Consider the following 14,298-nt stretch of genomic DNA (forward strand, 5'->3'; position numbering starts at 1 on the left):
CCAGCCTATGTCGCTTTATTGGAGAGTTAAAGCCATTAACATTTAGAGTTACTATTGATATATGGCTTGTACTTCCAGCCATGTTTGATTATTTATCTTCTTCTTCTTCTTTTTTTTTAATTTAGTTTGTTTCTCCATGGTTAGCTTTCCCCCCGCCCTCTGTCTTTATAGAGGCACTTCCCACTGATGGTTTTGGTTATTGTTTTTCATTTCTTCCTCGTTTACTGTTTTGCTCAAGATGCTTTGCAATGCTGGTTTTCTGGCTGCAAATTCTTTTAGCTTTTGTTTATCATGAAAGATTTTTATTTCATTGTCATACCTGAAGCTTAATTTTGCTGGATACAGAATTCTTGGTTGGCATCCATTGTCTTTCAGTGTTTGAAATACGTTGTTCCAGGATCTTCTCACTTTCAGGGTCTGTGATGAAAAATCCGTTGTTAACTTTATTGGTTTACCCCTGAATGTAATCTGCCTCCTTTCTCTTGTAGCTTTTAATATTTTCTCTTTGTTCTGTATATTGGATATCTTTATAACAATGTGTCTTGGCGTTGGTCTACTGTGATTTTGTGTGCTCGGTGTCCTGTATGCATCTACAATTTGTATATCCGTTTCCTTTTTTATTTCTGGAAAGTTTTCTGTAATTATTTCATTCAGCAGGCTACTCATTCCCTTGGTTTGAATCTCTGTACCTTCTTCTATCCCGATGACTCGTAGGTTTGGTTTTTTTATGTTATCCCATATCTCTTGGATGTTTTTCTCGTGGTTTTTAACCAGCCTTTCTGAGTTGGCTAGGCTCTTTTCAAGATGATATATTTTGTCTTCATTATCTGATGTTCTGGCTTCTACTTTCTCCACTCTGTAGGTGATACTCTCAATTGAGTTTTTATTTTGGTTTATCGTTTCCTTCATTTCTAGAATTAATGTTTGGTTTTTTTTTATAATCTCTATCTCCTGATAAAGATGCTTAACTTCTTCTTTTATCTGTTTATGTAATTCATTTTCAAAGTGTTCTTTCACTGTTTGGATTTGCTGTCTCGTATCTTCTTTAAGGTTCCAATCCATTTGTCTAAGGTATTCCTTGAGTTCTTTATATGACCATTTTTCTGCTGACTCTAGGTCCTCCTGAATATTTAGGCTGTCCTTCATTGTTTGTACTCCTTTTCTTCCTTGCTTTTTTATGCTGCTCATGTTACTTCTTGTTCTGTTTGACTGCTGAGTTTCTGTTTACTCTTATAGATTTATTTGATGCTTGGGAGGAAAGATATTAGAAGGGAAGGGAAGAAGTCACTAAAGAGAGTGAGAGTAGGCAGGTAGAATTCAAGGAAGGGGGAATAAGAAAATTGAAAAGAAATGAAAAGACAAAAGGAACAAAAATAACAAAGATTAGATAATAAAGAAAGAAAGAAAAGATGAGAAAAAAAATTTAACAAAAATAATAATGATAATAAAAAAATGAAAATTAAAAATTAAAAAATAATAATAATAAAATAAAAAAATTAAAAAAAATAGAAATATTGAAAAAAAGTAAAGGAACATCAACAAATAAAAATTGAAAATGAAAGAAAAAGAAGGAAAAAAAGAAAAAAAATAAAAAGAAAAAAATGATAAAATAATAATAATAATAATAATAATAATAATAATAATAATAATAAATACAGTCCTAGAGTTCTATTAACTTCTCTTCCAGTAGGTGGAGCTGTGCCCACTGGGCCAAGCTTCTCCTCTCAGTAGGTGGGAAGCATTCACTGTGCAGCAGCTCTTTCTCCTAGACTGGGCTGGTCTCCAATCCTGAGTGTCTAGGGCCTTGTCTTGTGTTTCCTCAAGCCAGGCCGTGCTCACCTGTGGCGCTCACCACAATACTGTCTACATGCCAGGTCTGCTGCTCCTGGGAGCCCTGTTTTCATGAACACCTGGGCTCACTCTCCCTGTTTGCCTCCCTCAGACCCTAAGTTTGTAGAGCTTGGGGCTGAGATCCCCCAGCGAATTTGCTTGCCCTCCTGTAGCCACGCCCCTGGTAGCTGGTGCAAGAGCCCTCAGTTGTCAGCACTGGTGGGAGCGGTAGCCGGGAGTTCCGCACCACGAGTCCTGCGCCACTCCTGATTCCCTCGGTCTGGTTATTGCGTTCACAGGAGAGCTGGGAGTGGCCCTTAAGGTTTCCCCGCTGTGTGGAGAGAGATGACTAGGGGATTACACACCTGTCGCGCTGGTTTCAATGCAGTTATCTTCTCCGCCCGTGACGCCATTTCTCTGCCATGGTGGTTTCCCATGCAAATGGTGACCGTTCGTTCCCTTTGCCGGGTGACCAATGCAACGGGTGGGTCCTGACTGTCTCTCCCAATCCCCGTTTCAGTCCTGTGGCCACTGCCTATGAAGGCTCGGTTGGCTTTTACCTCTGTAAGTTCCTAAGGGCCGACCAATTATTTCAGTGGGATCGTTAGTGCTGAGTCACACGAAGCAGGCGAACCGGAGCTTAAATGCCTCCGATTCGGGCTCTGTGTGTGTGCTCTGAGGGGCCCAGCCTGTACACCCCAGATCCACATCAGCTCAGCATTGCCTAGTGATCCTGGGCAAACAGCATTGAGACAGTTTACGGCTCCCTATGCCCGCGCAGTTGAAGATGCCAGAGACTTGATCTCTCTGCGCCTGCCACCATGTTAGATCTCCTCAGTAATATTCATGTTGCCCTTACAGCTTCCTGGCATAAGCAAGTTCTTGGGATTATACAAACTGCTGCTTCTGTTTCCAGTCAGATTTCTAGGAATGAAACCCTGCCGCCATCGCCTCAGTCTCTGGGCTGCGATCACGGGAGCTGGGCTCGTGTGCGACCGTAGCAGAGCCGCCCTGGCCTCCGCAGCTCTTCAGCCTGGTGCCCGGCCCCTGGGGCCCAAGCGGCTGCCGCCGCGGCTCTCCGTCCCCCTCCTCCGAAGCACGGGTCCCCTGGCAGGGGGGTGCAGAACGACCCCAGAGCAGGCTCTGCCCGAAGGTGCAGCGGCGAACAGGCCACCGAGGCGCTCGAGGCTGCAGTCCAGCCTTCGGAGGACAGGGCTCGGCACGTAGCCCAGCTCCAACCTCTAGGTGCGGCTGCCGGACAATGTATACGGAGCCATCAAGACAGCAAGCAGAAAGCAAATGGCGGCTCCCGCGGAGTGGATTTTCGGCACAGAAACCATAGCCCCGCCAACAATCCCAATCCACAAACTCTCCCTGTATAAAAAATATTCAAAAAAAAAAAAAAAAAAAAGAAAAAGAAAAAAAAGGCGGGGTGCACTGAGCTTTCTTTGCCTCGGGTACTTACAATCCACTGCTGATTACACACTCAGCTTCTCTGCCCGGAGGGAAGCGAAAGAGGAAGCAGATGGGAGCAAAGCGCCCGCGGCTCTGAGCAGCCAAGCCTCCGGGAGCCAAGCGTCTCTTTTTCGATCTCTTTGTTCTTCCTGCTGCTTGGCAAAGTGGTCTGCTACAGATTAATGGTGAAAGGAGCTCTAACAGACTGTGCGAAATCTCTATTAAAGCCGCTGTTCTGAGCACCACGCTCAGCACTTCAGCAACCCCCGTACGCAGCGGCCATCTTCTTGATAATTGCCATTTTGACTGGAGATGAAATCAATTTTGATTTGCGTTTTCTATAGTTTGAACAACATGCTCCTCATTACTGAGCCCTTAGTGCTCATATTTCTACAAATATTATGTTAATGATGATATGTTGTAAGTATGCCTCTAACATAATAGCTTTATCTTTTTTGGGGGGTACTCGACCACTGAACAACATCCCAACCCTATTTTGTATTTTATTTAGAGACAGGGTCTCACTGAGTTGCTCAGCACCTCACTTTTGCTCTGAACTCACAATCCTCCCATCTCAGCCTCCTAAGCAACTGGGATTACAGGCAAGCACCACAGCTCCTGGCCATAATAGCTTTCTTGAAAACATTTTTCTTTTCTATATTAGCCCTCATGAGAATCACCTTTAATATTCATATTTCAGCCAACAGCCTCTTTAAGACTAGCTAGGTTTTTTTTTTAATGTATACTTCAAAACTTTCTCAGCATCTCCCCATAACTAGTTCTAAAGTCAATTCCCCACTGTTTGGTATTTGTTGTAGCAGCATCCAATTTCCTGGTATCAAAATATGTATTTGTTTGCTAAGGCTGCCATAAGAAATACCATATACTCAATCATTTAAACAACAGAATGTCTCAGTTTGAAGACTAGAAATCTGGGATCAAGTGATGGCAGGGTTGGTTTCTTCTGAAACCTCTTTCCTTAGTTTTTAGGTGGCTTTCTTTTTTTAATGTATTCCTGTGGTCTTCCCTCTATGTATGCATATATATGTCCAATTTCCTTTTCTTATAAGAACACCAGTGATACTAGACTAGGGTCTTTCTTACTGACCTAATTTTAAATTTAATTACCTTTTCAAAACCTTATCTCCAAACACATTCTGAGATACTGGAAATTAGGACTTCAACATTCGAATTTTTGTTTGGGGTGGCACAATTTAGCCCATAACTATTTTTGTTGTTGAAAAGTGTAAATTCATAATAAATATTGTATATACTAATTCCTTTGCCCTCCATATTTGTTATAACTGTTCTTTTTAAAGTTGCTGCTCCTCATTTTAGTGACTTAATATAGATCAATTTAGTAGATGCTATGTTCTGAACAGGATGCTGCCATGAATTTCTTTGAGAGACTTTTGAAAATAATTCTGGCCTTTATTTTTATGCCTAGCTCACAGATGTCAGCCCCAGGTCTGTATATTTAGTGATTAAAAAAAACAAGGTCCTTGAATGCTTTAAGTCAGTAAGTTTCCTTGATTTGTCAAGTAGATCTGTATATGAAGGCAGACCATCAAGCCTTAGGCAATTTACAAGTAAGAGTCAACTTTTACTTCATGCTTGTACAGGTCTTCAACATCCATCAGAGGTTAGTGGTTGAGGTATTCTCCTTTCCTATGTCATTCCTGGCCACACATACTAACATTTAAACCACTGTAATGTCAAAACTTTTCAAAGTTCACTGTGGTTATCTAGTTCTTAAGGTATTTCTTTTTAATTTTTGGCCAGGTTCTTGCCTGACTCTGTTGAAATCACAGCCTTAGCCACCTGTGGTGATGTTACCAGCAGATTGCTACTAATTTTAGTAATGGCCTGAGAATAATGCTTTATTTTATTAATTTTTTATCTTTTAGAGCTTAGTTTTGATTCAAATCCAATAGTAACAATGTTATTGGAATAGAGATTTTCAGGAATTCTGTAGTTGACAATGTTCTAAGGATAGGGCTTTTAACAGAGCTCGAAACAGATGGGTCCTTTCTGCTAATTGCAAGGCAACTACTGGCTTTTCATGGCTGGTGAGGGAGGGTGATGGGAATGGTGCTAACTTAAAATGCAGATCTTATAGAGGTTCAATAATTTTTCTTGAATAGATACATTCTAATTTGTTTTCTGCTTTTGGTTAATGTCTAGCTTTTGAAAATGTGTGATTTAAATTATATTTTACAAATATTTTTGTTCTTTTTGTGAGAATATTGGTTAATTCCATCTTACCCGAAGTTCAAATCATCCACATACTAGGTGTTGGGGTAATTTGTGAAATAGAAAAAAGTTAATTAATCAAGTATCTTAGAGAGTTATTTTAACAATAATAAAGAGAATGCAGAGAACACATTCATTTGGACAAAATTAGTTACACAGACTACCTTCAAAAATTAGTTCTGAAAAGTCAATCTTTTAAGTATTCAACCATCTGTTTTTAGAATGGCAAATATACTAAAGGACAGCTTTCAATTATTGGAACCAACATTCTTATCATGTGAGAGCCCAGATAGACATCTATATTTTGGTCAAAATAAAAACGCTAATGCAAAATTGCATAATACAATATTTTCACTCTGGGATTATGCAATTTAGTCAAAAGATCCTATAGCCAAAATGTCTTTAATCTTTATGTCTAGTTGTCTCCAGTTTAGTTGCTTCTATGATACTGGTAATTAGGAGGAAAAAAAAGAGTAACTAAATACCATAGTTAAGTCCTTTCTTTGCAAGTGACAAAAGTCTTCATATAGCAGCAATCTCTTTCCTTTCTATGAGTCTTACCTTTAACTTTCCGTAGCTCTTGATTTTTAGACTTTAGAAAAATCTCTAGTTTCTTTATGAGAGTCAGAGCCAAACCAGAATTCCCTGAAATTGAGTAAGGCACAATGGTTTGACCATAATGTCTCAAATCCATTTCTCTTGCAGGCATATAATCATCCTTGAAGTTTAGAGCTATTAAGAGATAGGTAGTGACAACCAAAATTACTATTATCTGTAGCAAAATCAACTTCCAGTTGCGCCAACTGAAAAGTGCCCTTTTTATAAACATGGAACAAAACTGCTGGCGGTAAAGTGGAAACTAAAAAGAAGAGGGAAAATAGTATTACAATGGTTAGTGACCCAAGTAGGATATATATGTAAAATACATTAGTTTAAATGTTTCAAATTTTATGGTGAAAATACACACATATAAATTTATGCTTTAAACTGAGCCCAAGAAAACAAGATGTTTATTTGTGTAAGATATTAAGTGAAGATTAAAATGGGGCTTCTAATCTGATTATACTGAAAATCTTAAGATGATTTATTAACATGGTATAATACTTCTGATTGGAAAATCCAAATTATATCTTTTATTTAATATTAAGCTATAATTTTTCTATTTTCTCCATTTTATAAAAAAACATTCCATAAACTATTATATTTCTCCTGGGTATAATACATGAACTCTAGTTCATAGACAGAACGTGTCCTTAATTTGATCAACAAATATTTTCTGAATGTAATGGTCAAAGTTCTTGGGTCTAGTCAAAACTGAACAAAGGGAAAACTTATAATGAGAACTTTTCAAAGAGAATTTTGAGAAATAATAAGGCTGAAGGTAGCAGCTGTAATCTTTTATCTAGAACCCATTTCTCCTGCATGAGTAAATTAATGTGGTTATTACAGACTGGACCATATTTGGCTTGCTAAGCTCCAAACATATTTTAAATTTAAATATTAAACTACATGAACATATGTAAACCAAACATATTAGTGAATATGCTTACCCCAGTATTAAATTTAATGGTAGCAAGTTCATTAAAACTGGAAAAAACTGGTCTTTCAAAACTTCCAGAAAGGCTCTGCTGTTTGTTTTGGTCATGAATACTCATTTGGGAAGTTGCCAGCTTATTGACCCTATACACATACACACATACATGAAATGAGCACAGATCATTTAGTTTTAATCATAGCCACAATCTGTTTTATTTAAGGAATGGTAAATGAGGTTTAAAACTTGAAAGAGTCCTCTTGCTCATGGATTGGCAGGAGCATTGCACATGAGCAATATGATAATGGTGGTTCTCAATAAACCAGTCAGAAGACTGCTGCCAACTGATGGCAAGGTTTCTACCATTCTGAGGCAACATGAGAAATACAATTACAATACATTTTGTTTCATTAAGCTGAACTTACTCAGTTAAATGACTTACCTTTAATCAAAGATATCTGTCCTTCAGGATTTAATATGTTCTTTGTTTTATAAAATGACAGGGACATTGAGCAGTAAGGTTTTAAAATTAGATAAAAGTCCTTATATTTCCCACTACTGCCTATGTTTGAAGCTGTTTTTTTTTTTGGGTGTGGATACTTGAGAAGAATGCAGATACATACAAGTAGTTATAAACCAAAGGGGGAATGCTAGTTAGAATAATAGAAGAAAAAAGACACCACAGCATATTTAGAGACAGGAGAAGTGGTAAAACACCTGGTGGAAAATACATTACTTGAAAAGGCATATTATTTTATAAACCATAGAGCTATCAATAACTTTCTGCTAGTATTTTTTTGGACTATATTACTAAACTCTGACATGAGTAAGTAATGAGTAGGTTGATGACTTAGGTATGCTTTAAAAACCACATATCAGCATAATACATCCCATCAATAGACTTAAAGACAAGAATCATATGATTATCTCAATAGATGCAGAATAAGGATTTGACAAAACATAGCATCTCTTCATATTCAAAACACTAGAAAAACTAGGGATAGTAGAAACATACCTCCACATTGTAAAAGCTATATATGTTAAGTCCAGGGCCAACATCATCCTAAATGGAGAAAGACTAAAAGCATTCCCTCTAAAAAATGGAACAAGACAGGGATGCCCTCTTCACCATTTCTATTCAAACTACTCCTTGAAACTCTAGCCAGAGCAATCAGACAAATGAAAGAAATTAAAAGCATATGATTAGGAAAAGAATAATTCAAACTATCATTATTTGCTGATGACATGATTCTATATTTAGAAGATCCAAAAATTTCTACCAGAAAACTTCTAGAATAAGTGAATTCAGCGAAATAGCAGGATATAAAATCAACACCCGTAAATCAAATGTATTTCTATACATCAGTGTTGAATCTACTAAAAGAGAAATTAGGAAAACGACCCTATTCATAATGTCTAAAAAAAATACTTGGGAATCAATCTAACAAAAGAGGTGAAAGAAGGGAGGCCGCCCCGACCTGTGGTCGGCTCCCCGCAGCCGCTGACCCGGCTGCAAAAGAAAAAGTTTCTGAGAGGCAGGTGGAGAAAGAGGAGAAGGGCTACCTGGAGCGGCAGGGGGCGGCGGAGCGCCCGGAGCCCCGGACATGTCCAGGTGGAAGCAGGTGAAGCCGTGAAAGGATCACTAGGCAATGCTGAGCTGACGTGGATCTGGGGCGAACAGTCTGTGCCTCTCAGAACACACACCAAACCCGGATCAGCTGAATTCAAGCTCCTGTTCGCCTGCGTCTCACAGACAAAGTGCTGTGACTCAGTGCTAAACGATCCTGCTGAAACAACTGGTCAGCCCTTCTGAACCTGCGGAGATTAATACCAACTGAGCCTTCACAGGCAGTGGCCACAGGTTTGAGACGGGGCTTGGGACAGCCAGTCACCCGGCAAAGGGAACGAACTGTCGCCATTTGCATGGGATACCACCATGGCAGAGAACTGACGTCACCAGAATGCGGCGGAGGAGATAACTTCATTGAAACCAGCAGCGGCAGGTGTGTAACCCCCAGCCCCCCATCTCCACACAGCGGGGAAACCTCAAGGGCCCCTCCCAGCTCTCCCATGAGCATGATAGTCAGACCGAGGGAATCAGGAGTGGCGCAGGACCCCCGGCTACCGCTCCCACCAGTGCTGACAACTGAGGTCTCTTGCACCAGCTACCGGGGGCGTGGCTACCGGAAGGCAAGCAAAACACGCTGAGGGTTCTCAGCCCCAAGCTCCACAAACATAGGGTCTGAGAGAACGGCAAACAGGGAGAGTGTGCCCAGTCGTTCAAGAAAATAGGGCTCCCGGGAGCAGCAGACCTGGCATGTAGCCAGTATTGTGGTGAGCGTCACCGGTGAGTGGGGCTTGGCTGGAGGAAAAGTGGGGAAGTGACTAGACACAAGAAAAGGCCCTAGGACTCAGGATTGGAGACCCGCACAGTCGGGGAGGAGGCGCTGCTGCACAGTGATTGGTTCCCGCGTATTGAGAGGAGAAGCTTGACCCGATGGGAACAGCTCCACCTACTGGAAGAGAAGTTAATCAAGACTGCATTTAAAAAATTTTTTTTGGGGGGGGTTTCATTTTTATTTATTTTTTATTTTTTTTAATATTTTTTATTATTTTTTAATTTTTAATTTTTATTTCTTTCATTATTTTTTTAAATTTTTTTCTTTTCTATTTTTTTGTCTTTTCATTTCTTTTCAATGTCCTTATTCCCCTTTCCTTGAATTCTACCTGTTTACTCTCATTCTATTTAGTGACTTCTTCCCTTCCCTTCTAATACCTTTCCTCCCAAGCATCACGACGCTGTTTATGTGTAATTTACTAAATATGTATAGGTCAATGTTCCGAGGCGTTATATAGTGCTACCAAGTCCCTAGCTACCCAAATACTCCAGACCATTCTCCTGTTAACATCCCTCGTCAGTAGAGCAACTTTCCAAGGTTGCCAAGAGATAGCAACCTCAATACCATCATATCATTCGACTTAAATATAAGTCCCAAGACCAAACTGCAGACCGCTATATGCCATCAAACTCCGTACACAGTTTAGGAAATGAATGAATCAACACTAAAGTGCAACAAAACTCATCATCTCTAGTCATAGACTCCCATCACAAAAGAGAGACCCCAGAGTCACACAAAACCAAATAAATTTATAGGAGTAAACAGTAACTCAGCAGTCAAACAGAGCACGAAGTAATATAAGCAGCATGAAAAAGCAAGGAAGAAAAGGAGTACAAACAATGCAGGACAGCCTAAATATACAGGAGGACCTAGAGGCATCAGAAAAATGGCCAAATAAAGAAATCAAGGAATACCTTAGATGGAATGGAATCTTAAAGAGGACATGAGACAGCAAATTCTAACACTAAAAGAATACATTGAAAATGAATTACAGAAACAGATAAAAGAAGCAAATAAGCATCTTTATCAGGAGATATAGATTATTAAAAAAATCAAACAATAATTCTAGAAATGAAGGAAACCATAAACCAAATTAAAAACTCAAATGAGATTATCACTAACAGAGTGGAGCAAGTAGAAGCCAGAACGTCAGATAATGAAGACAAAATATATCATCTTGAAAAGAGTCTAGCCAACTCAGAAAGGCTGGTAAAAAATCACGAGAAAAACATCCAAGAGATATGGGATAACATAAAAAAACCAAACATAAGAGTCATCGGGATAGAGGAAGGTATAGAGGTTCAAACCAAGGGAATGAGCAACCTGCTGAATGAAATAATTATAGAAAACTTTCCAGAAATAAAAAAGGAAATGGATGTACAAATTGTAGATGCATACAGGACACCGAGCATACAAAATCACAGTAGACCAACGACAAGACACATTGTTATGAAGATATCCAATATACAGTACAAAGAGAAAATATTAAAAGCTACAAGAGAAAGGAGGCAGAATACATTCAGGGGTAAACCAATAAGGTTAACAATGGATTTTTCATCACAGATGCTGAAAGTGAGAAGATCCTGGAACAACGTATTTCAAACTCTGAAAGATAATGGATGCCAACCAAGAATTTTGTATCCAGCAAAATTAAGCTTCAGGTATGACAACGAAATAAAAATCTTTCATGATAAAAAAAAGTTAAAAGAATTTGCAGCCAGAAAACCAGCATTGCAAAGCATCTTGAGCAAAACAGTAAACGAGGAAGAAATGAAAAACAATAACCAAAACCAACAGTGGGAAGTACCTCAGTAAAGCCAGAGGGCTGGGGGGGGGAAGCTAATCATGGAAAAACAAACCAAATTTTAAAAAAAAAGAAGATAAATAATCAAACATGGCTGGAAGTACAAATCATATATCAATAGTAACTCTAAACGTCAATGGCTTAAACTCACCAATAAAGCAACATAGGCTGGTAACATGGATTAAAAAAACAAATCCAACAATATGCTGCCTCCAGGAGACACATCTGATTGGAAAAGACGTACACAGGCTGAAGGTGAAAGGTTGGGAAAAAAAATACCACGCACACGGTCCTCGTAAGCAAGCAGGGGTGGCCATCCTCATATCGAATAAAATCGACTTCAAGACTAAGTTAATCAAAAGGGATAAGGAAGGCACTATATACTGCTAAAAGGAACCATTCACCAACAAGACATAACAATTATCAATATTTATGCACCAAATAATGGTGCTGCGACATTCATAAAACAAACTCTCCTCAAGTTCAAGAATCAAATAGACCACAACACAACAATTACGGGTGACTTCATCACACCTCTCTCACCATTGGACAGATCCTCCAAACAAAAGTTGAATAAAGAAACTATAGAACTCAATAACAAAATCAATAACCTAGACTTAACTGACATATATAGAATATATCAACCATCATCAAGTGGATACACGTTTTTCTCAGTAGCACATGGATCCTTCTCAAAAATAGACCATATATTATGCCATAGGGCAAATCCACAAAGTTACAGGTATCTTATATTTGATAAAGGGGCTAAAAGCATGCAATGGAGGATGGATAGCATCTTCAACAAATGGTGCTGGGAAAACTGGAAATCCATATGCAACAAAATGAAACTGAATCCCCTTCTCTCGCCATGCACAAAAGTTAACTCAAAATGGATCAAGGAGCTTGATATCAAATCAGAGACTCTGCGTCTGATAGAAGAAAAAGTTGGCTCCGATCTACATATTGTGGAGTCGGGCTCCAAATTTCTTAATAGGACACCCATAGCACAAGAATTAATAACAAGAATCAACAAAAGGGACTTACTTAAACTAAAAAGTTTTTTCTCAGCAAGAGAAACAATAAGAGAGGTAAATAGGGAGCCTACATCCTGGGAACAAATCTTTACTCCTCACACTTCAGATAGAGCCCTAATATCCAGAGTATACAAAGAACTCAAAAAATTAAACAATAAGATAACAAATAACCCAATCAACAAATGGGCCAAGGACCTGAACAGACACTTCTCAGAGGAGGACATACAATCAATCAACAAGTACATGAAAAAATGCTCACCATCTCTAGCTGTCAGAGAAATGCAAATCAAAACCACCCTAAGATACCATCTCATTCCAGTAAGATTGGCAGCCATTATGAAGTCAAACAACAACAAGTGCTGGCGAGGATGTGGGGAAAAGGGTACACTTGTACATTGCTGGTGGGACTGCAAATTGGTGCAGCCAATTTGGAAAGCAGTATGGAGATTCCTTGGAAAGCTGGGAATGGAACCACCATTTGACCCAGCTATTCCCCTTCTTGGACTATTCCCTAAAGACCTTAAAAGAGCATGCTACAGGGACACTGTTACAACAATGTTCATAGCAGCACAATTCACACTAGCTAGAATGTGGAACCAACCTAGATGCCCTTCAATAGATGAATGGATAAAAAAATGTGGCATTTATACACAATGGAGTATTACTCTGCACTAAAAAATGACAAAATCATGGAATTTGCAGGGAAATGGATGGCACTAGAGCAGATTATGCTAAGTGAAGCTAGCCAATCCCTTAAAAATAAATGCCAAATGTCTTCATTGATATAAGGAGAGCAACTAAGAACAGAATAGAGAGGAAGAGCATGAGAAGAAGATCACCACTAAACAGGGACGAGAGGGGGGGAGGGAAAGAGAGAGAGAAGGGAAATTGCATGGTAAAGGAGACTCTCATTGTTATACAAAACTACATATAAGAGGAAGTGAGGGGAAAGGGGAAAAATAAACAAGAGAGAGAAATGAATTACAGTAGATGGGGTAGGGAGAGAAGAAGGGAAGGGAGGGGAGGGGAGTGGAGGGAAGGGGAGGGGAGGGGAGGGGAGGGGGGATAGTAGAGGATAGGAAAGGCAGCAGAATACAACATACACTAGTATGGCAGTAGGTAAAAAAGTGGATGTGTAACCGGTGTGAATCTGCAATATGTATATACGGTAAAAATGGGAGTTCATAATCCACTTGAATCAAATGTATGAAATATGATATGTCAAGAACTTTGTAATGTTTTGAACAACTAATAAAAAAATAAAAATAAAAAAATAACTTTCAAGTATACTTTTCATGGAAACTGACAAAAAACGTTAAGATTCATATATTAGTTGATTTTGTCATTAAATGTTGTAAATAAGATATAATGAGGAGGAACTTCACTGTTTAAAGGGTAGAATTGACACATAAATATGAGTGAGATTTGTAGAGTAGAAGGTAAATTCTGAACACATTATTCAAGATGTGCAAGTACTGTACATGTAGCATTTTAAATGACTAGTAGTGAGACAATGGACTAATTATTTTGGGTAAAAATGGTTTAATCCATGCTTCACTTCAGACAACAAATTCTAAACCACTTGGATGAATCAAACTGATATTAAAAGAAAATATGGTTGGTAATTTCAAAGTTGACATGCCTTAAAAAGAAAATAATTGGGGGCTTGGGCTGGGGTTGTAGCTCAGTGGTAGAGTCTTTCATGTGTGAGGCACTGGGTATGATCCTTAGCACTACATAAAAACAAATAAATAAAATAAAGGTATTTTGTCTGTGTACAACTAAATTTTTTTTAAATGGGGGGCTAGCTGGGTGTGGGGGCACACACCTGCAATCCCAGTGGCTCAGGAGGCTGAGGCAGAAGGATTGTGAGTTCAAAGCCAGCCTCAACAACAGAGAGGCACTAAGCAACTCAGTGAGATCCTGATAAAATACAAAAAAAGGGCTGGGATGTGGCTCAGTGGTTGAGTGCCTCTGAGTTCAATCCCT

At 39.0% G+C, this 14,298-nt stretch overlaps 1 protein-coding gene across 1 annotated transcript in view; it reads right to left on the bottom strand.

The window, feature by feature from the left end:
- LOC124093499 (phospholipid-transporting ATPase ABCA3-like) overlaps positions 1 to 14,298 on the bottom strand; it is a 167,521-nt gene that overhangs the window by 65,509 nt on the left and 87,714 nt on the right. Inside the window, exons 17-18 of the mRNA XM_046445959.2 lie at positions 7,089 to 7,218; positions 6,100 to 6,397 (exon numbers count right to left, since the gene is read on the bottom strand). Coding sequence (XP_046301915.1) covers positions 6,100 to 6,397; positions 7,089 to 7,218 — 428 coding nt within the window. The remainder of the gene's footprint in view (positions 1 to 6,099; positions 6,398 to 7,088; positions 7,219 to 14,298) is intronic.

Source organism: Marmota monax, unplaced genomic scaffold (assembly GCF_021218885.2).
Source record: "Marmota monax isolate L192 unplaced genomic scaffold, Marmota_monax_Labrador192_F-V1.1 WCK01_AAM20220418_F8-fsc00035, whole genome shotgun sequence".
NCBI lineage: Eukaryota > Metazoa > Chordata > Mammalia > Rodentia > Sciuridae > Marmota > Marmota monax.